Source organism: Melospiza melodia, chromosome 12 (assembly GCF_035770615.1).
Source record: "Melospiza melodia melodia isolate bMelMel2 chromosome 12, bMelMel2.pri, whole genome shotgun sequence".
NCBI classification, from domain to species: domain Eukaryota; kingdom Metazoa; phylum Chordata; class Aves; order Passeriformes; family Passerellidae; genus Melospiza; species Melospiza melodia.
This window is the reverse complement of record NC_086205.1, coordinates 15964451-15987667: the sequence shown is the minus strand read 5'-3', so window position 1 is coordinate 15987667 and position 23217 is coordinate 15964451. Positions and strand designations below refer to the sequence as shown.

The 23217-nt window shown below is 37.6% G+C and overlaps 1 protein-coding gene and 2 long non-coding RNA genes across 4 annotated transcripts in view; 2 read left to right on the top strand and 1 right to left on the bottom strand.

Moving 5' to 3' along the window:
• LOC134423689 (uncharacterized) overlaps window positions 1–13556 on the top strand; it is a 26829-nt gene extending 13273 nt beyond the window's left edge. The window contains exons 2-5 of one of the 2 annotated variants that reach the window (XR_010029179.1): window positions 2211–2407; window positions 6540–6608; window positions 8516–8613; window positions 13195–13556. This is a non-coding gene — a long non-coding RNA (uncharacterized LOC134423689). Of the gene's footprint in view, window positions 1–2210; window positions 2408–6539; window positions 6676–8515; window positions 8614–13191 lie in introns of both variants that reach the window. The other variant, XR_010029180.1, reaches the window with a different exon arrangement.
• CPB1 (carboxypeptidase B1) overlaps window positions 1–15311 on the bottom strand; it is a 17703-nt gene extending 2392 nt beyond the window's left edge. The window contains exons 1-9 of the mRNA XM_063166948.1: window positions 15235–15311; window positions 15064–15139; window positions 13166–13290; window positions 10935–11034; window positions 10286–10387; window positions 9845–9946; window positions 7438–7548; window positions 7265–7355; window positions 6394–6596 (exon numbers count right to left, since the gene is read on the bottom strand). Of these exons, the coding sequence (XP_063023018.1) occupies window positions 6394–6596; window positions 7265–7355; window positions 7438–7548; window positions 9845–9946; window positions 10286–10387; window positions 10935–11034; window positions 13166–13290; window positions 15064–15139; window positions 15235–15305 (981 nt within the window). The 5' untranslated portion in view covers window positions 15306–15311. The remainder of the gene's footprint in view (window positions 1–6393; window positions 6597–7264; window positions 7356–7437; window positions 7549–9844; window positions 9947–10285; window positions 10388–10934; window positions 11035–13165; window positions 13291–15063; window positions 15140–15234) is intronic.
• LOC134423690 (uncharacterized) lies at window positions 13796–23217 on the top strand. Its single transcript, XR_010029181.1, has 3 exons — window positions 13796–14100; window positions 18543–18608; window positions 22671–23217. It is a non-coding gene; the product is annotated as an uncharacterized LOC134423690 (long non-coding RNA).

Here is a 23217-nt window from a genome sequence, read left to right as displayed (position 1 = left end):
TCCTTCTCTGTAGGTTACACTCCGGCTTACATCCCAGTGGAAGATATATTGTAAAATATTCTCTGTTCATCCTTATGCTTAAGTGTTCTCCTGATTTACTCAAAAAGACATATTGGACCAAGTATTTAGAAAATTTTAGTTAACTGAGAGAACTTTCTCAGCTGCTAAAAAACATCACAACATGTTTGCATTTTCACTGGCAGCCTACTGTCAAGCAGAATTGCATGTGTTTCCCCATTCCCAAATATTTGGTTATGAGCATTTTAGAATAATGAGAGTTTGCTCTAGAGATCTGTGGTCCTTTAGCATATAAAGGATATTTAAACAGAACAAACTAAACCATACTTGAAGCTTGTCTTTCCACCTATAACATTGACTGCCTGAATGTGGGGTTTGGTTTCTGGCCTCTCTATCACAGAAAGACAAGCAATTGCAAGGAAGTATGTTGTTGCTCTGCATTTCACAATCTTGGATCCAGGGCAATTGGAGTAGCTGAGCTCTGTCCTGTGATATTCTTTTTGGTTTGGTTTGGGTTTTTTCCTCTCTTTTTTAATCCCTCAATAAATTGATTTTTATAAAATCCATAATAATTTTTAACACATGCTGAGGGAATTGTAGAAGTTGGAGTCTGCTATCTGCTAGCGATGCCATGTTTTCTTCAGCCATCTGTTGTTTATAATGTACACATTTAATCAGCAGCTGAGATTGAGTCAAATCTCTCAATAGCAAATGAATTTTTAAATGTAAACTGATTCTTCCTCTCTTCAAATATATGCAAAGTGGAAGTAAAATTTGGAAGGGTTGTCTGGTTCAATATGCAGACCTGTTGGTAACTGGTATTTGCTCTCTTTAGTTAACTAAATCAGGGACAATAGAGCAGCAGAGCTGCTCTGTGGGGCTGTTTGACCCAGGGCATTTGTTCCACCCAGCAGACAAATGATGGCTTTAAATCATACCAGAACACATACCGGAAAAAGTATGTCAGGAAATCTTTTTACCTGAGGGATTTTTTATTGTTGGCCTGGAAGTTGTAAAAACCAGAAATTTGTAGAAAGAGCAGTTGAGATTTCCAGCTGTTTAGAGCCTAGAATCCAAATAAACAGCTTCCTTAAGCTCTCCAGGTTGGAGATAAAGGTGGTATTTTAAATGACTTTGTCTAAGTAAAAAATGTGCCTAAGCATTTATGACTTCATCATGCATATCAGAATTTTTGATATCTTTTTGTTTTCCTTTAAGTGACTCTAACATTTACTTTCTTAATAGATTTGCAGTCCAAAACCTAAAGGTAGAAAAATAAATTTCAACTTTATAAGAACTAAAGCCATTTGTTAATAATATAATATAAATCAGCAGGAGTAATATGTATTAAGTAAATACTTGTGAGTATAAATACCAAATATGAGGAAAATGTGTTTGGTTGTTTTTTCAAAATAGCTCAATTACTCAAAGCAATGCATAAGAAGGAAATAATAGGGAAGTCAATGCAGAGGTGTATAAATAGTACCCAAAGTTTTCCAAAAGGGTGAAAAAGTAGTTTGGATTTTCAAGCCTGTAAATTATTTGGACCACCAGCAAGGTGAAATATTGTTTTCCTTTTGACCTTTGAGGATACTCTTTGTTTTTCAGTAATTTTCTACATCTCTTGACGTAATGGGCTTAACTAAATTGTTGTGGTTTGTTTGGAGTTTGTTTGTTTGGGGTTTTGTACTGTTAAGAATCCCTCTTTTGCGAGGAAAATGTTGCTGAGATTTATAGTAGCAGAGAAACAAGTGGTGCCCTGCAGTCGAAGAAATAACTCCAGGGTAATACCTTGTAACTGGGTGCAGAAATGGCTTTTCAGCTTCTGACTCCCAGCTGAGCTCTCAGAGCTGGTCATTTCAGCAGAAGGCAGCAGTTCCTGTGCTCATCACCCATCTGTGTTTACACTGCAATTACCAATATTTCGCTTATCTGTGTACAGAGTGCGTGAGCCAGGGAGACAGCAGAGCTGTGTTCTCAGTTGTCATTATCTGACATAATTAACAACTTTCAAACCTAGTTTTTTTCAGTTATTAGCTTTTAATGAAAGATGTGGTACTGGTGTCTCTTTCTCACCACGTTGGAAGTTTGAACTAACAAGATAAATTATCATGCTAAGCATATTTTTTTGTGTTAATAGGTAATTTTTATGGGAGCGTCTCATCTCCTTCATTTTACTCTTGTATAATCAGGGAGGATTTGCCAGCAAACTGTGACCATTTAGAAACACTCCACAGATGTTGATATGCAGCTGCTGTTTGTGGACAACTCCCTTTGCCTTCTCAATCTGAAAGTGGTCTGGAGAAGCCTTTTCACTGCTTGACTGGACCTCTTGCTCTCTTCCCTCACTGGACTGCCAACTGATTTGCCCAAGGCTGATCTGCCCAAGGTATTTTCCCTTCACATCGATCTTTCATGCTTTACTTTTTAACTAAAGGGACCCTCAACTTCCTTTGTAATGAAAGGCTGAAAATGTGGGTTTGCTGTTAGCTTTAGCCAAGTGAATTGAAACTTCTGAGTTTTTTTGTTTTGCCAGTAAAAACAGACTCCCCCCTCAAAGGTCCATGATGATGTGTCATTTAGTTGACTGTTCCATTGTGTCTCATATGCTCCAAAAGCCAAGGAAATCCAGCCAGTGAGGACTTCAGTGGAATGATTCTTTTCCTTTACAAGCCTGTTTTTCTGTGATAGTTTCTACGGTGTTTAAGAAATTAGTCCCTGGTGAGAGGGTTTCCAGTGCTAATCATTTGGGCCCTACACCTGTTGGAGGCTCTTGTCTATTAGCCAGATTCACACATCAGCTTCATCTGGAAGATGCTGCTACTAAACACATCCTTTTCACAATTTTAAGACTGCCAGTACAGAACAGTTCTGTTGTGGTAAACTCTTGTGGAAGAGCTGTGAGGCAAATTTCAAATACTGCTTTGCTGCCCACATTCCTGTTTGTTGTGCTTCCCAGTTGACTTTAACAATATTTAATGTAACAAGTAGTACAATCATAGTAATACAATCTGTGCAATAACACAGATACATCAGCAGCAGATTGCAACTCCTCGTGGGCTTGTCTGAGTCTCTTAGATGTAGGATTTTTGCTCTCCAACAGTTCTTACTCACAGGTCTTCATATGTCTAAAGCATGTCCAGGACCTCACAACTAAGCACTATGTTAAATAGTCAGACTGATACAGTCATGCCATATATTCACTCTTGCAGGCTGCACAGACTCTGGGCATATCTCTTTAATACTTTCTAATATGTCCTATTTTAAGCACTCAAGAAGAAGTAAAATGCTAGACCAAACCAATATGGAAGGTTAATTTTGGTGAGTTGAAACAACAACCCATGCAGCCAGTGTGCATTCCAGTAATACAGACTGGAATTATCTTGGGTTGTAAATTAATGTAATATTCTGCAGCCTGTGAAACTGTAATAACACACCTACATTATTCTGGATATGAGCTGGCTGCACACATGTATTTGGTGCTGAGTTTAACTGAGAGATGGGATTGAACTGGAAAGGAAGGAAGGGCACGATACACATTCCTCTCCTCTCTCAACCTACAGTTCAGAGCCAATTCAAATACAAACAAGAACTGATAAAGCTAGATTTGTCTGCTGAAAATGAGGAAAGCCTAATGGAAGGCTAAGGCAAATATATGAAGTGATTAAAAAATATGGGCTGAACTGTTTATGAAAAGTCTGATTAAATACATAGTTCTTTATTGCAAGAGGACAAAATGTGAATAGTAAAATAAAGATGAAAGAAGTCTTTTTGGGGTGTGGAGAGATAGTGGTCTTGCCAAGCATATTTTGTTATTGTGAAAAGCTAATGCTTCTGTTCCCTGTAGGAGAGGGATTCAAGTTGTATTCTGTGTTCAGGGCAATACGTCAGGGTATGGTAAAGAATGAGCCAAGAGGATTGCGAAGCAGACAAAATGTGGTTCTCCAAAAGGAGGACATATTTCTTTAAGGGTGTCATCACAAGAATATTGTGTAACTTCTGAGAAATTCCTGACCTAGATTTTCCTGTCTTGGGTGTTTTTATTTTGTTGTTTGGATAACAGTGGAAACTTTGTGCAACTCCTAGGTTAGGGGCACAAAACAACAACCCGGAATAAAGGGAGACAAATTTGGGGAAAATCCTTGAGAGCTGTGGGATTTATAACCTCTTGCATCTCAGGGGAAAAGTGGGAGGTTGTGGGAAGGAATGGATATACATGACTTTCATCACATTTTACACCAGGCATGGTTGAAGGATAGTTCTAATCCCTGGCTTTAAGTCAGTTACAATAACTTTGTGTTGTTCTGATTTGCTGAGCAATGCAGTGGAACATGAAGAGGTTCTCTGAGTGCCCTGTTCTATCTGACAAACCAAAGCATTTTTAGACCTTCTGCTGATTTCTTGGGGCTGTAAACAGAAAAAGTCTTTTGAGCCCCAAGGACACAATGTTCACTACATATTCAGGGAAGGAAGGTCCAGGCATTCTCTGGGCCTTTCTCTTCTGCAGATTTAGTGTCCTTAATCTCAAATTACTCAATTTTTGTACCTTTCTGTATCTCGGACACTGGAATGCAACGTAAGCCCCATGGTATTATGTTACCTTTAATTAAATATAATGGAACAAAATGTTATTAATGAACAGCAGACATGCGAGGTTTTGTTTAAACACATGTCCAGTTGCTCACCAAAAGAGATAAGAAATTGCAGCTATATTTCCTTTAATTTATTAGATCTGTCAGGGTAAAAATAACATCTAAGATAATGGCACTATAAATTTTGCTTCTTCATTTAAGAAAAGATTTATGATTACTTTATTTGCCCAAACAATAGCTATTAAAAGTTCAGATTTTCATTCTTCAGCATTTCTCCAAATTCTAAATTTAGACAGAACTTTTAGACATGTATTAGAATAGAACAATATAAAATTTTAATTTAAGAATTTTAAAACCTAGCAAAGCAGATAGGTTCTTTCTTTCTGCTAGACATTACTTTAGTAATGAGTTGTCAGTGTACTTTCTCTGTTTAATACTGTGAGAAACACACTACTTTTAGTTACATTTCATCACATGTGCTCTTCATTCAAAAAATGGGGCAGAACTTCATGCAAATTTTTCACAAATAAGAACTTTGTGATCTTGACAACAAAGCAGATTGAAGTGTTTTGTGCTGTTTATTACTTTAGACTGAGCAGTAATATGTGAATTATGAAGCTTTTGTAAAATATGAAGGCAAGATATTACTACCACTCCCTGAAATAATTTCAATTACAAAATTCCTGGGATATAAATTAAGAAAACAAAATCTTCATTTTAATTTAGTCTTCTCTTTTAGGCTTTCAAAAAAGCCTATCAAGAAACTTCACTCTTGGCCCCAGTTTGTATTTCTGTTCAGAACCAAGACATGTATTTGGGAGTATTCATAAATCTGTCAAACCTGCACAGCAACACACATTGTTGTTGCCTTGGACTTTTGGCAGCATCGAGGAAGGAGGGGGAATCAAAATGTGTTTGTTTTGTCTTGCTGTGTTGTTTTCCCTGCCAACAGATTCTAATTGCTAATATGCCAGAGAACTGAAGTAATTTTATTATTCATGATTGTTGATTCTTGGCCTATGAAGTGTTTACGGCTTTTATACACATTTAATAGTTTTAAACTCTCTATCTGGTTTTAAGGATCAAAAAAAAATCTCTCTTAAATGACATTAGAGTGGCTTTTTTCTGGAATTGATAAAAGAGGAATTGTCCTTTAAAATACCACATTCATCCTCTCCTCTTCTAAATAAAATGTCTGTGTTTAAATCCAGGCCCCTTGGAAAAGGCCTCCAAACTGAAAAGGCCTCTTATGTCTTTTTTTGTATCTGTTTTCAATTATACTTTAGTCAAGAACTGCCTCATTGACTTTATGTCAGTGAGAGCTTAGGTTCAGTAGAAAGTGGTAGAGTGAGATTCTCGCTTGCTGTTGATACCAGTTGAGTTATTTCATAGTTATTACAATCTGCCAAGCTGCTACCTTGGTTTACAGACCGTAGTGTTTTTATGTAAAGTATTAGAGGTACACACACAGCAGCCTCTGGAGGCAGTGCTGCACAGCAGAGTGGATTTCTGGATGGCATGACTGGGTGACAGAACTGCTTTTGTGTCAAATTCATTGTGCACATGGAAATTAAATAAGGTTATGAAGTTCATCTGATGCTTCAGCTATCTTGAAACCATATTAGTTTCCCTTGTTCTTGCTAAGACTAAAATATTTTCAAAAACTGGCAATATGGATTCTTTCCAGATGTTAAAGAAACTGCTTGGAGTTGAAGGTACCTAAATAGCAAGTGATGATTTTTGCTTATTCTTTTCATGAAGTCAAAATGACGAAGTGACTTACCAGTTCCTGGTAATTTGATGGCAACTTGTAAGTGTATGAATAAGGAAACAGTAGCAGCTGGGAATAGGAGTGAATTGTCAAGTATGCCTTGATTGTAGAAAGATGTTCGCGAATAAAATCAGCCAAAGCCTTGGTCTCCTTTTCAGATTCAGGTGCAGAGCCACAGTATGTGGAAGAACAGGCGTAATCTGAGGCCCCAAGAGCTGAGAAGAAAGGTGAATATAATGAGTACTTAATGAAGAAGTAGATTGTTAGGAGAGTTGTGTTACACCACGTTTGTAGGTAAGCCTTGGAAATCCTGCTAATACACATGCCATATCAGAGGAAGGAATATTTTATGGCATAGTTCAATGCTGGGAAACATCCTGTAGGAATGAATAAATATGGCCTTTACAGTGTACATAGTTGGAAGAACATGAATATGGATGTAAAGACCTATATTATGGGAATTTTTTTGGATATTGATTTGCTTCAATAGTTAACAGTCCTCTCCTTGCATATACTCTCCATTTCTAAGGCACTTCTGTGGAACAAAGTGGAAACCACTCAAAAGACACTGCTTTTAATGAAAGCAAGCTCCTTTGGTTTCTGTTCTGAACTCATAGCTGTGTGTCTGTCTATATGTGTATATGCATATACATGCACATGTGTGTGCAGATATGTTCATAGAAGTGACTATGCTGATGATGCTAGTAGCCAAAGTTTGGCTTTTTTTCCCCAAAACTGCTTTAAAAATTAAACAAGCTACATCACACACAATGCTTCACTCAAGCTGAAGCTGGAGCATCAGGTAGGGGAAATCCAATAGTTAAGTGTATTGGCTATTGCACTCATGTGTAATTACTTGCAGCTCTTGTTAGAAGATACTTACTGCACCAGCCAGCATCAAAATTCCTGTTGGGATCTGTCCCAATGCAAGAGGTCCCGGAATTTTTAGAGCGCGTCTTTCTCCACATGCGGTCCTGTAACAGAATCCCAGGTGAAAACTTGGAGTCAGTTCTGACAGTCGACTTTTCCAACAATAAGAAAGAAAAATGTACTTACATTTGTCCAAGTGTAAACGTAACCATCGATGTTAACAACAGGGAGAACGTAGAAGTCCAGATTGTCCAGGAGTGTGGTCATGACAGAGTCTTTTCCGTAGGTCTCCACAGTCTACTTGGAGAAAAGTAGGAAAAGCTGATGATGTCTTCATAGATGTGCATCTCCTGTGTGCATGTGAAGGCCTGGGTCTGGGTCAGGAGTTAATGAATGTGGTAGAAAAACTCATCCAGGCCACTCCAACACAGGAGATGGCACCCCTATGTTCTGACATGTGCTTAGATTTGCACTGACTTAAACCACACTGCTGTTAGAAAACTACCTTATACTGCTAGATAAATTATAAGATGAAGGAATGTTGATTTTGAACAGAATAATAAATCACTGGAAAGAGATTTCCATCTACAAGCTTCTTGGTTACAGGCAGAACAATACTGCTGTCCACATATATTCCTGTGTCCTGACACCTTAAAGGTTTGAGTTTAATTTATGTGAGAATGAGAAATCATTATTTCCATTTTTTGTATCTGTTGTGCGGAAATTTTTTTAATGACCAGAATTATAGAGAATATTTCTAAGTAACACTCTAACACATTTCCAATCATAAATTTGTGGATGCATTTATTCATAGGGAGACAGATTTTTTCCTGCACTTTTCCAGACACAGATATTGAATAACAAACAGGAACTCCTGCAAAATCCTCTATATCTGGATTGTTCATGGTCTGGCACTTGCAATGCTTGTTCACAGATTCATATGAGTGTTGAGAGACCATACAATGATCATGGAAATTTGCTTTAAGTGTGTTGTACCCATGTTTTGTTTACACAGCTATAAAGGGCAACACAGGGCAATGCAATGGAAAAAGGCATTTTTTGTCCTGTAACTGACAAGTGGGAGGGTGGGATATAAAATCTATAAAAGCAGTTTCAGATCACTTGAAATAATTTTTCCTGGGTTTTATTTTATGCTTGTTTTGTTTTTTTGTTGTTGATGTCTGGGTGGGTTTCTCTTTTGAGATACCTATAACAATCCACCATGCTCACATTTTTCTCTATTTTTTTAAAATTGTATTTCTAGATGCAATCCCAAGTGAAATTCTGATGATACTCAGAGGTCTGCTCTTTTAAAGCACTTCTGCCTGTGGACACATTGAGCAGAGGCACTGCTGGTGTCAGGTACATCCATGAATTAAGTGACCAGACAGTGAAAATGACAGCTGCAGTGACGTGAATTGCTGAGAGAAAAATGGTACCACATACTGTCTGCAGCCTTATTAGGCACTAATGAAATCATATTCCCATTGACTCCACCAAAATGTCACTTCCAATTTCCACTGCTCCCTACACAGAACTGCATGCCTGCCTGATAACACTGAGATTATACTTGCCACCAAGGCTTCTGCCAGCATGGCTGGCTTATGTAGACTGGCTTTCCTTTTCTTGGGTTTTAGATTCCAGCTGCTGCTTCTGGTGTGGTTTTATTTATTGGTTGGTTGGTTTTGTTGGTTTTTTTTTCTTAAACTTCCAACAGAAGTTATTACAAAATTTGAGATTCAGTCAGTAAATTGCTCTGCTAAATTGATTTATCTCCTCCATCTGAGGGGTAATATACCTGTCTCTGTGTAGATGTCTGTGCAGCATTTAATAATCCCCACCTGCTTTATACTGGTAGTGAGAAAGAAAATATAAAGGACATAAAATTGTTTAATTCAAGACCTAAAGTATCCTAGACTGAAGTAAAGCTAATTTCACCTATGCAGCTCTCCCTTGAATATGGTTTCATATTTTAGTGCCTTTCTGTACAGCCTGAGGTGGTAGCTCAAAAGGATGTATATGCATTTCCCTCTTCCTGAGTGGAGCTTAGGGAGCTTCCTTTATAGTCTTCCTCCTTCCTTGGGTACCTTTCCTCATTGCTGAGCCCAGGGTAGGTTTCAATCCTCCCTGTTGCCTTACTGAATTAAGCTGGTTGCAAGGAACCCTCCACCTGGCAAGTCAGCTGTTCTGGAGTACATTCAGGTGCCTTCTGGTGTGCCCTTGAATTTTCTTATTCCTTATATCTGTGTGCAGAACATGGCTATGTTTATAGTGTTACTAGAGCTATTTGCTTTTCTCTCACCTTTCTCTGATTACAGGTGCAAAAAGAATTCACAAACTAAGCAATCATTGTAGTTGTCAGTATCTCTTAGACATTTTTCAGATTGTCTTAAGCTGCTGAAAGATTGCAGGTCTGTCCAAGCACGAAGATCTGGTTTAAGTAGTTACACCTTAACCCTCTGAGGTGAGAAGAAGGCATAAGCAGACATGTATTTAGAGGGAGAAAGGCAGTGGCCTGAGTTCTTGCTGCTCATTTAAGGTTTTCTTAAACATAGGTTTTGCAAAATATTTTTTCATCATTACACTTACTGACCTCTTTCACAAACCACTGGCAGAAAGCAGGGCTGATCCACTCTCTTGCATGGAAACCACAGTCCATAAAGATGGCCTTCTTATTTGCACCGCTTTTTCCCAGCTAAGAAAAAAAACAAAAAACAAAACAATACCCCAGGGCTTGAACAAAATAAATTGTATGCAGAACAAGTCAGTCAGCTTGCTGACCTATTTATACAAATATGGCATTCCTTGTTTAAATGGAAATCTGTGGAGTGCTCCCAACTGTACCTGAGCATGATAATCAAGTTACAAAAATATTCTAATAATTTCATTTGTATTAATGTTGATAAGCTTCCCCCAATTATTTGATTACTCTGTATGGTTGAATTATTTCCTGTAGTGTCTCTAAAAGTTTATCTTGTATGTTTGAATGATACATTACTGTCAATAGAGGAAGAGAAGAAATCGAGGCACTTACTTTGAGAAGGTACATTGGCCGGCCTTCATATGTGTTCCCTATTACACTACGAGAGACAAGGTCTGGGTTCTGAGCAGCAATATCAGCAGTCCAATCAGCTATCTGTTTAATAAAGAGGTTAAGTCTAAATCTCTGTTCCTTAGGTCCAGACTGATTAAATTGCAGATTTCAAGCCAGAACAGTCTTTCTGAGCATCTAATGTGGTCTAATAGTTAATACAATTTGTAGATTTCCACAGAGCCGCTGCAAAGATGTGAAGGGTAACATGACCATGATTACATGTCAGGAAAAATGAGCATGGCTGTGAAAAAAAGGGGTCTTATGAAGAGCTAGAACTGAAACAGGGAATGGAATAGAGTTGTTTAGCAGAGGAGATGGGAGAAGTAGTGAAAAGGAAAGGAAATAAATAGTGAAGCATCTCAGCCTGGTCATTGGATTTCTGCCAGAGTTTCTTTGCAGCGTTTGGAGCAAAGTAGAGGAAGTAAAAGTAGGTTACACAAACTAGCTCAGTAATGAAGAGGAAGGAGAGTTTGGAGGCATTATCATGTCAATGGATGGAGCAGAAGAGGAAAAGGGAGGAAGGCTGGAAGCACTTTAACTACAGAAGCTAAGGTACCAAGCTGATAATGTGGTAAATTCTAGACTTTACCGTGTCCCAGTCGTTGTACTTCACATAGCTGTGGCTGGAAGTACGAGCTTGGCTGTCAAACTGGGCATCCAGTGCAGCCTGCAGGTTGTCAATCAGAACCCTGCAAGAAGGCACCATGAAAAGTGTGAAGAGAAACATACACCAATCCAGCAGGAAAGTAAGACATTTCAGGGTCTGCCCAGCATTTGGGCTGCCCAGATTGTGAAAGGAAAGGGGGGCAGGTTGGAAATAAGATATATTAGTATCAAGTTTCTGCCTCCTGCCTCAACCTTGCCTCAAAAGGACCAGGGAGCAACAGGCTCTTGCCAATTAGCAGCTGCCTCATCCCCACACTAACAAACCTCCAGGGTGGCAACAGTTTGGTTTCAGAAAAATGGCAATGCTGAGACAGAGCGTGTTTCAAAATGAGCTCTAGGCTGATCTTATGTTGCCAGCAACCCAGACATGTTTGCCAGATGGAATTCCAAGCAAACCAGGCAGCAACCCAGAGATGTTTGCCTGATGAAATTCTCTGTAAAACCAAGCTTCCAAATGTTAGATGTGGTTTGACAGCTCTATTCAAGTGGCGTTATCTATCCTCCAAACTACTTCATTGCATGTGAGGTGAGCTATTAAATACAACACAGAATTGTGAAAAAACCTCAACATCCAGTCTGGATTGGTTGGATCTCTCCAGTCCATTTTTTCCTGGGGCTGATACAGAGGTACAGCTTATCACTTATACTCTTGAGCGCCTTTTGCTTATATTTCAGCCTTGGATACCAAAAATTGAAGTCCTCATGTTTTTCCAGCACCTGTCTTAAAACTCTTACAAATCTTATTCATCCAGAATATGTCCTTGATCATTTGTGATTTGGATAGAGGAACAGGAGGCCAGTTTGTGAGGCACCAGCAGCCTTCAGAACAAACATTGCAAGTGACATCATGTCATGGCACTGCAGCTGCACTTCAAAAGGATTATAACAGCTTGGTTTGTCACAAGGACAATCCACTGGTTTGTCAGGGACAGCTTCCAGACATTCTGGCCTTTGATTGCAATCAAAAGATTTGTGCACAGACCTGGAGCAGTTAATGAATATTACAGGAAAATTAACACATGTAGAGTAAGTCCTTTGCTAAAGATGAAATTCCACTGAAGTGGGATTCCTGTGCTGTATGTGCACTGTGGGATTATTGGAAACCATTTATTCTAGAGTGTTTTTAGATTCAACAGTGGGGCTGAGAGACAAAAACTCTACTCTCAGCCAAATGAAATAATGAAAACTTGATCAAATACTACTGACTTTCAGTGTCTGAGTACATGATGTTGACAGACTATACTTTACACATCAAAGAAGCCTGATAATGAAGTTGGGCAGATCCATTCTGCAGTGCTTAAGTGGAGTGAAAGGAGAAATGAAGACAGACAACCGTACTCCACTCCAGCTCAAAGTCAATTTCTCATCCTCAGTTCATGCTTGCACAGTGATTGGAAGATATGAAGTGAAGAATGGGGTCAGGCAACTCCTCATTCTCCTTATTCTTCCATTAGTGCTCCTCACTACAGAGCTTTTGTTCCCAGTGGTGTTTAATGTGGTAGTGTGCTCTGTTCTCTCCACTTGTGCTGCAGTCATAGTCAGTCAGCTCTCTCTTTGGAGACACCCTTGCCATGGATCTGCTATGTGACTTCTGTCAGCCCAAAGCTATCCTGGGAATCTGTTTTCCATGCTTCCTTGGCCTTTTACCTGGCAGCTGTCTTCTGTCTGTCACCTGTTGGGGTTTTTTGTCCCTCTAGCTATTGTTCTGCAACTCACTGGGGACCTGCTCATGGTAGCCTTGGGGCTCATCATTTTATTTTCTGGCTTCAGTTCCCTGTCCATTTCCCTCATCTGGTGTATTTTCTGGCTCTTTCTAGACCTTTGCTGCATTTTGTCTGTAGTAGGAAATATTTCTATCCCCATCCATACTCCAGCCTTGTTTATTGCAGTGAGCTTTCACCTCAGGGAAATTTCTGTTGCTGCATCTCTGTTTCCTATCTCTTGCCTCTATCAACATTTCATCTCACCCCATCAGTGCAGAGTAGTTACAGTCCATTTGAATTGTCATAGGAAAGCTGAAGCCAGTAGAGGTGTCCATAGAAGGGATGAAGTTTGTAACAGGAAAATCAGTTGACCATTATGAAAAGCTCAAACACATCCTTCATGGTATTTAGTCCCCTTCTATTCAAAGTACAGTAGTTAGAACAAACTTACTGATATTCCATTCCACTTTCTTTCAGAAGATCTTCAACCTTATAAGTCTTCTCAGCCTCAACTCGGAAATCAACTTGCATTTTTGGCCTTACCAGTGTGACAGAGTCTGGCTGCCAAAAGTCAACCTGAAAGAAGAGCAAATGAAGACATAAACAAATAAATACATACATGTGGTTGTGATTTTTTAGATTGGTATATGTGTGCTGGTGAGGTTATGATTAATATACTGAATTTCATGCCTATCCCATTACACTGATTCAGCATTGCTTCCCACAAGTAGCAACCTAAATTTTAACTGGAAATTGATTAAGATTTTCTAAAGGCCTTGCATTTTATATGGCAGAATTCTGGAAATGACAGCAACAATTCCATAAATTGTCTACAGCCTCTGCATTCATACAGAATTGTGAATATTATAACTATATTTAAATTTTCATATATGTTTAATATATAGTTATTTTACACAACTATATCCACATTTATTATAATAAATATATATAATTTATAAATGTATAACTATATTATTTATTACTATATAAATTTATATAATAACTATATTATATTAATAGCTATATTTATATTTTCTTTCATTTTTACCACTTCTTTCATTTTTTTTCTCAGTTTTTTGCCTACGAATGTTAGAGAGAAATTAACTCAACATCAGGTGTGAACTGTATGAATATTTTACATAAATCATCTGAAAAAGACTGTTGTCTGTAAGAGGGCTTTTAAAAGAGATCACTGAAGTTGATATGAGGAACCTGTGCCTTTGAAGATGTTCCATTCCAAGTAGACAAACAATAGTGTTATTACTACTTCAGTTATTTTTGCTGAAGTAAGCATCCAGGCCTCTGGATTTAGTGCTCTGTTGAAGGCCAATGGAAACAGAGATGATTTGCCTGCCTGATGCCTTTTCACCCTTTCATCTCACAAAGGTAAAAGAAATTTGGGTTGGTTATTCATGAATTATGTGTCATCAAATTAGGTGATTGTTCCAGAATATACAATTACATCAGTCCTGACTGACTGCTTTGTATAACAATGGTAGTTCAGGGATCTTTTCTTAAAAGAAAAAGAAAACAAACAATCCTTTGATACTTCACACTTAAAAGAAAGCATGGTATATATTAATTTCCTTAATATTGGCAGCACCATTTCAATAGTATGTTGTTCTACAGAAAACTGTTCCAGCATGCTGTAGTAGCCTGCTGATGATAGGTCTCCACATCTGTACTTCATTAAAAATACCATCCTTTCATCCTACAGCTAATGGTGTCTTTTTCACCAACAGCTATTTTACAACATCAAAGCTGAAGAGAAATATTGAAAACACATTTGCTGTCTTTGTAGTTTTCCATCGTGTCATTGTGTCATCATATATCTACATCAAGGTCACTGAGAAACTTGCAGCTTAGAGAGAAAGGAAGCTTTAAAGGAAAGTCAACAGAAGAAAAGATAACATGAGAGACTAGAGGCAAAAGGAAAATTCATTTTGCTGGCAGTATAAATTTTTAGATTATTTACATGAGGAAAATGTTTCGCTTGTAATAGTACAAGTTCTGGTATTTGGAATTTTTATGATTTATCTAACACATTCTTGAAAGCACCTCACACTGAATACAGCATTTAAGAATTATTTTTTCTATTAAAAAATTCTGGTGGGTGCTTTGACATTCAGATTGGGTAAGCCAGACTTTCTTGGAAGGTAGTTGAATGTTTTGTAGAGCTCTAGTTTTATCACCTTGTCCTATTCCTTCCAAAGAAACAATACAGCTGACTTGAATGAAATCAAGATTGAGTCTTTAATTCAGTAGCATAATTTAAAAAAATCTGTTATTTGAGCAAATGGAGATATATTTATTTCAACTACAATATAACCACTTCCCCAAGTCCTTTACCTCCATGATTCTGGCAAGGAAATTGAGGATTTCCACCTGCTCATCATTCTGTGGAATCACACGGAACACCTTCTGCCTGTAAGGGGAGAAAAAGATTCAGTTTGAAACAGTTGAAAGCCTTTTGATCATGCAGAAGAAATCACAGATATGAAACTTGATGTCTGTTCTTACCCATCAAAGGAAAGATCCTGCAGGTGAGCAGAAACAGATGCAACACCTATGAGAACCAAGAGTGTCCACATTTTCTCAAACCAGCCTTCTGTTCTTTTTGTGCTGCTTTTATAACTTGTTTTGTCCTTCTTTTTATCAGTTATACACAGAACAACCCACTGATCAATGGATAGTTTACTTTTTTGGCCTTGCTTTATTTGCATACTATTTATAGTGTGTGTTTTCCTCTACACCTGTGAAAATAGCTGAAAGTCTCACAGAGGCTTGGCTAAAGAATCTTGCTATTTGAGCTGGAAAAGCTCTTGATATGAGAAAGTGAATTTAATTTACTATTTTATTTTCTGTTTTATGTGAATTTAGATATTTTTAATAAGGTGGTTGCTGAATTATAAACTTGATAATATTTTATTGTTGCTTTGTGTAATGGTAGATGTCCATCAGATGTTGTTGCAGTGTGCCTGGTCTTAATCACAATGTTCCTCTTCATTAATAATATACATTTGACTTTGACACATTATTGTCAAAGAGGCATCTACCAATTGGGAAATACCAATAAGCTTTTTTTTCCCCCCCAACAGAGAAGGAAAGCACTGAACTGGTTCTGTGCTCACTTCACTGAAATTTGTCAGGCATCTGCAGAACTGAAAGAGCAGAAGTTTCTAGTAGCAGTAGGGTTGTACCTGTACTGCATGTGATACAGCTGTTGATTCTTGTGCATTCTCTAATCTCATCATGTGTGGATTAGAGGTAAATATCTTACAGGTTAAGCAATACTCTGGAATTTACTAAGAAGATCAAATGGAATGTATTCATACTAAAGCATTTTTAACTTTCATGTTGTGCCTACTCTGAAGAACAGTGATGTGTTTGCAGCAGTGCACTTGCATCTGTTTAGTTTTCATTAATGAGTACTTGGCATTGAATGCAACATTAATTGTCTATTGCTGCTGTGTCCTGATGTGACTGATGTTTTTGACAGGGAGCCTCTAAATGAATCAGTGAACAAATAAATAAAAAATGGAATTTACAAACTCAGTTCTGTCTCCTGTTATGCCTAAGTAACCAGGCAAATTAAAGGAGATCAGACACAAATAAATTCTACTGTGTATTACACATATGTGAAAATTTATTAAGAAAAATATTATCATTCATCTCAGATTAAAAGATGTAGTTACAGTTTCAAGGTACAGAAAATTTAATTGTCATTGAGCATTTTAAGAATGAATGTGGCATCAGACTTGACACCTAATTTTTTATAAGGTTCTCTGGAGTCAGTTCACTAAAGCATAGATACAGAATAGGTAGAAATATAATTTTAAATCAATGTTCATGCATATAAATATGACCCATTATTAATGCTTGCCTAAAAGGAGAGTCAAAAAGTCTACTGGGCCTACTTATTGAAAACTGTCTTTGCCAAACCATAGGATTTAACTTAGATTGCAATTAATGGCCTTATCTGTAGCACTGCAAGCTCTTGCCCAGTAATAATCTTACTGAGAGACAAGCCTCTGAAGACAGATGGCACCAGGAGCTGTTCTGACAGTGTCAAAACAATATTGCACAGTCTCCAGAAGTTTTAATTTTATGATGATGAGATCATCACTACAGATATCAAATAATAGGGTCTGATCCCATAAAGACAATTGCAAACTCAATAATGTGGAGATGATCAAGCACAGAACTTGCAATGAATAAATGATCATGAAAAATAATCAAGCAATTTGCAGATGTCACCATTCCCTGTTGAGAAGCATTTTGGAAATAGAAATTGCCAGATTTCAAAGTCTGAGTTTACTTTTAATAAATTGCTTCCTTATTCATGCAGTTGGAGATGATGGGGAGTGTTTTGGTTTTATGTTTGGGGTTTTTATCTCCAAACAATTAGTGATGCAGCATTGCCTACTGAGTTGGCAAGCATCACTGAAAACCAGAATTTGTAGTAGCAGTTTTTGCAGTTTCCATCCCAGACTACATCAGAAACAAACACTGACCTGGAATCCTACTTAAGTGATTTATTTTGCATCTCAGGATGGATATTTGTCAAGTTAGTTCATAAATTAGCTCTAAACATTGTCATGTTCTTCTAACTGTATAGTATAAATGTTTAATACTTGTATATATACTGGATAAAGGGGCAGCTTAAGGATAAATAAAAGAGCAAATCAGATTTGGTTAAGCCATCTGTTGTTTTCAGCCTCTGATTACAAGCCAACATCATCAGTTGGCCATGGTTGAGTGAGCCTTGGCCTATCACAGAGAGCAGAGCATTACCTATATCTCTGAATAGATTCAGAAGGAAAAATTAATTTTTTGTAATCAAGGAAATAAAATCCAAAAGGAGAATGTGTGGTAATTTCCTTCAGGACAGGCATTTTGTCTTATACTTACCATAACTGAGGCTAAAAACAGAGTCAGCAATTGCAATTTTGTTGTAGTTGTTTGTTTTTTGGATGATTAAAAATACAGCCTCCTGTGATGCTTTCACTCACAAAGAATATTCCCTCTAAATAACTGGCTACATTCCAGTGAAATTCATCTTTGTAGTAATTTCTTATTTCAGTTTTTGGAATAGAATTACTCTGGTAGTCCACTTTGAAAAGCATATGAAGGCTAACCACAGACTGATAAAAGGAAAAAATACATATCAATGTTAGTATTTCAGAAGCATCCTTTATCCTACAAAGCCTTTCATCCCATTTTTATCAAACTGAGTCCAAAAGTCTGAGGATAAATAAGGTCTGTTTTCATAGGATTTTCTGTAGATAAGAGATTTCCTGAATCCAGTAGTTTGTTGGTCTACATTTTTTAAAAGTCTACCATTTTTTAGTCACAAAATATAGTCAGTTCTTACAATCCCTGATTGACAAATTTATCTTCTTAATATTCTTTAATATTTAATATGTTCCAAAAGATAAGCAGTGTGCAAATCTTAACACTGCTTATGTGTGTTATGTAGCAAAGTCCTAGCATGTGCCCCAGACCAGGCACATGTATTTGATGTATGGCACCCTCTTATGATCATTTATTTGTTAGGGTAATATATTCTAACCTTAGTTTTGAAGAGTAAAACTATTGAATATATTCTGAAGACCTTTGAGAGTACTTTGAAGAGGCTAGGATCAGCAGAAGCTGCTACCCAGCATATGATCCAAGCTTTCTTGGTACTTTATTTATATATTATTAATATTCTTTTAATTCATCAAAGGCTTTTTCAACTTTAGGGCCCTGGGACATGCTCATATCCTACTGTTGTGGTAGCTATGTGTAGGTATCTTCTCTTTAATTTTTTTTTTTCACATTTGCAGATGCTACTTAATAGGCGAGCAGATACTGGATAAGAAGATAAAAGAATGGAAGTGATGAGATCAAGGGTATGGAGCAAAAAAAGAGGGAGCACTCATGACTTTGGGATGTGTTTGTACTTTTGTTATTGACTTGTCAGGGGAGAAATATATGAGCTTGTAACTTGTTCTTTTGTAGAGTCAGTGAATTCTTGCCAATGTATCTCCTGAGAAATAAGTATCATATTTTTACTATTGGCTTCTAGGAATCAGGATAGACTGTAGTATTGCAGCTTCATTGTATGATCCGTGCACAGCTTGCTTAGGGTTTAGAAAGTGTTTTATTACCCTAACTAGAAGTTGAATATATAATATGTATTCAAATTGAAAAAAATGTGTGAAATATACTAAAATAGAAGCAGTGAATAAAGGTATTTGCAGTACCAGAATTCCCAGAAACCAAGCCCTGAGAATCTATTTAGTGCCAAACAGAGAGAAGATGTTTAATAAAGCAATGAGAAGGACTGACCTCACAGCCATTGGTTATGGACATGTGCTCTATCAGCTGGTCCTTGGGCTGAGCTTTCTGTCGTGTACAAGACTGTGACCAGTTCTCATTCTTGAGATCATTCCTATGCCCTGATCTCTGGGAGGCTGGCAGGGCCATGGCAGGACTCAGTGACAGTTCAAAGGCACTCAGAAGGATAAGGCTCTCCTCCTTACAAATTCAAGGCACTGGGATCGACATGTGGTGTGAAGTGAGACCATAACTGCAGCAAAAAGCTCCTGCTCCAGGAAAGTACAGGAGTGAGTAGACACTCAGTGCTCTTACTATTAGAAGCCAGTTTCATATCCCATCTTTGTGCAGGTTCTGTCTGATGGGTTTAGGAGTTTCTCTTCTGGGGTAGATCAGCACATCATTCTCACCTACAAATATCTCCAACAATGCCAGAACCAGATGCTGCTGAGGTGGTGCTAGAATTATTCTGTAACAAGACCCAGGAGTGTCTGCCCACTGCTGAGTCCTCTCCAGGGTGTGTAATTCAGACTATTAGCATGTTGTCTTCCTCAGCATTCCCCTGATTCCCATCCTGGGCTCTGCAGGGGCTGAAGGTAAATCAGACTGTCAGTGTGCACTCATCCACCTCCAGTTTTAACAGAAGGATTTAGACAGGCAGATGGATCTCCATTTCATCCCACTAAATGTGATCCAGATAGTGATGCTCTGGTGGTGTTAACCAAGCACAGCAGGATCACCACAAGTGGGAGCAAAGGCAGATGAGAGTTATCAGGAGAGTCCAGGATGCATCAAAAACATCAACAGGAAATGTTCAAGGAAGAGAGTGGACTGAGCAGCTTGATTCCACCCTTGGGCCTAACTGAAATTTCTTTTTACAGATTGGTGGGTAATTTACTGTTCTGTTTTGCTTTTTGTATGTGGTGGCCCTCATGGGTGATATAAATTATGAACATTTTTCTCCTGCATAGCTTGTATTTCATCTGCATGCTTGATAAATCTGAAGCCTAGTGCTTAAACAGATCCCTTCAGCTCTGGATGATTTTGAAATCCAGTGCCCTTTGCTGAGAGACAAGTTATATCAACTGGTGTTATACCTGAGCAAAGGTCAGGGAGTCCTACCATTTCAGAAAAACAAGACTATTTGGAAACTAATAAAGTTTTCTGTTCACATCTACTGAAATAACCCAAATTCACCAGCTACAGATGGAAGTAGAACTCTACTATAATCAAACAAAACTTTGGCTAATTCTCTGCCTTCCTTCCCAACAAAACATACATGAAAAGATCAATGCAATCATTTCCCTTCTTACTTTCTAGAGGAGTTAGGAGTTAGACTTCAGAAAACATACTAAAAAAGAAAACAAACAGAAAAAAAGCCACACCAAAAGAAGCATCTTAAAATACCAAACAAAAAAGTTCAAATAAATTCTGCACATCAATTTGTTCATGTAAAAATATATTCTTTCTTAAACAGACTTAAACAGTTATTAAACTGTTATTAATTGACCAAGAGTATTCATAAAACTCTTCTCAAAGCAATTAATTGGACTAATAATCTCTACTTGGACAGCCTTATTAAAACATACTAATTGCAAAAACTAGTGAGAGCTCACTCATTACAAGAGTATGGGGTAGCAGATTAAGTTGAATGAATTAATCTTGGCACTCTTTGTTCCTCTGTGAACATGTAAGTAAACAAAACTCAAACTGAGCAGAGAACCTGTCTCACTTAAGCAAGTGTATTAATTATTTGTGAGATATCACTGGGAAAAAATTAACAACAAATCAAATCCACGCTACTGAGGGGTGTGGAACCAAATCTGACTGAGGATTTTTTCCTATTTTCCTTTTATTCAAAGAAGGAGTTCAACTACAAAAGGTAACAGTGGACTTTTTAAAAAGTCAATAATTTGCTATTTTTAGTAAACAGTAGGTTTCATGGAACAAAGGAAAACAGAGTGCAAACAATTTAATCCTGTCACCATAGACAAATTTTATTTCCATGAATTCATCTGAAAATAAATTCAGTAAGACAAATGTCTGTTAAACTTGTATGAAAAGAGCCTCAATGAAGCAAAGAGAAGCAAGCTTCAGAGCATAAAGTGCACCATTCTTGGAAAGTACTTTTGCCTGCACACACAGAAATATTAGGCATCACAGATAAGATAACTGTTTTAAATTCAGTATCCATATTCTTCTGTATTACACCCAGGCAATTCCAGATGTTTAAATGATTTCCTTTTTTTTCTTGTTAAAGCACAATAGAAAGAAAATATTCCTTATACCAACTTGATTTGAAACAATTTGTAAAACTAGTTTGTAATACACAAATACTGGGACTGAGCAGGTCCAGTTTTGGACACAGGCTTTTTGCTACTAATTTTTCTCTGCCTCTTGGTTATATTTTAGTGTACTTTTCATTTTCTAACCCAGAAATCAGATCTGCTAGGAAGGGGTGAAGGAGGAGTAAAGGAGAGACCATGCTTTGATCCACTTCCTTCTGAAACATCACAGCTACCTGAATTCCTTACATTTTCTGTGAATTATTTAAAACATTTTCTGGGAAAAAAAAAAGAAAAGTATTTTGATGTGGAAATGTTGCTGTAGTAGTGCTTCATAGAAAGGTAGAAAAGCCATCCCAAGGCCAGTGCTGTATTCTGCAGCCTGTATGTCACACCCATGATGTGCTGTGACTAAGGACTCCAGCCATGGAGCAGCTCAGTTGCTGCTTGTGTGCAAATGTCATCAGGAAATCTGGTCCAAGAGCCTGGCCAGATAAAATAATAATTAAAATATGGAATATAGAGTCTTTAAATATAGGTATAAAATTACTATTTTCTCCCCTTTAAAGCTCCATAGTACTCCTACCTCACCCTGAGAAGTTTCATAGTGAAAGGTGATGTTCCTTCCCTGTTGTGGTTAGCTGACTTTTACTACTATGCAGCTTCTAGAAGGGTTGGGGAATATTTTCCTCTTGGTTTGCTGCCAAAGGTTTTCCTACCTTAGCAAAGCTGCCTCTTGGTTTGTTCAGTATGTTGCTCACATTTGACTTTGTTTTCTCACTGGAAGGCTTAGAACAGAATATGTGAAGTTTGGGATTTTGCTTGGTTTTGATTCATACAGTTTTTAATTAATGCTGTTTTTGTCCCAGTGTACTTTCTGAATTAGGTAAATTGCTGAAACTTCTCTCATGTTTGAAGAAACTGGTATTTGTTATCAATGAGGAAAATGAGAACAGGTCATGATGTTCAATATCTCCCTGTCACTGAAAAACAAGCTTCTGAAACTTGGACTAAGAGATTTTTGTCATGAAACAAAAATTACTACTTTGGCTTACTGGAAATAATTCTGGATCAAGACAAGGATTTATGCAGAATAAAAGATGAGAGGATACTCTCTTCATCAACTTTCTCTTCATTATGCTCTAAGATGTGACCCTAACATCCACAATAGTTAGATATGTGGTCTAACTTACATTTCACTAAATTCTAATGGCTTGAATGGTGGGTGGGTGGAAGTGGATTACTTTGTTCAAGGCAGATTTTGCATGGGAATTTCTTGGAAGAAAAATCATTAATTTTAAACCCTTTTGTGTCACTTCTCCTTTGACACATATTCTTGTCTCTTGATAGCCACAAAAGAAAGGAAGAACCTGCTTGTATCTTCTCCTCACACACCTGCTAGGAAAGCAAATCCTGCTTTAGTCATTGGTGCCACTTTGGGCATTTTGCCGTAGTTACACAGGAGTGTCTAGTGGAGCCTTCCACTTAAATGACTGTTCTACTTTTCCTTTGGAACCAAAGAACCACAGAAATTAATGGGAACACACATTGGAAGCAAGAGGTATTCCAGACCTACTAACAAAAGCAGCATAATGAAAACTGAAGACCTTGAATAACAATAAAATAACCGAGTTGGTAAAAACCCAACTGATGGAGCTCTCATGTGGAACATATTGTGTCTACGATGTTACAGGTCATTTCCTTTCTCTTTCTCTATAAACATGTTTTTCAAATGAGTTTCAAGTTGGTGCAGCTGCTTCAAGCCCAGCATGTTGAAAGCATATCCATATGACAGATGACCAGCAGCTGCTGTTGGAAAATGGACAAAGCCAAGGGTAGATGTTGCTTGGGAGGATGAACTTTGCTTCCAGGCAAAACATCTTCTTCAATATTTTGC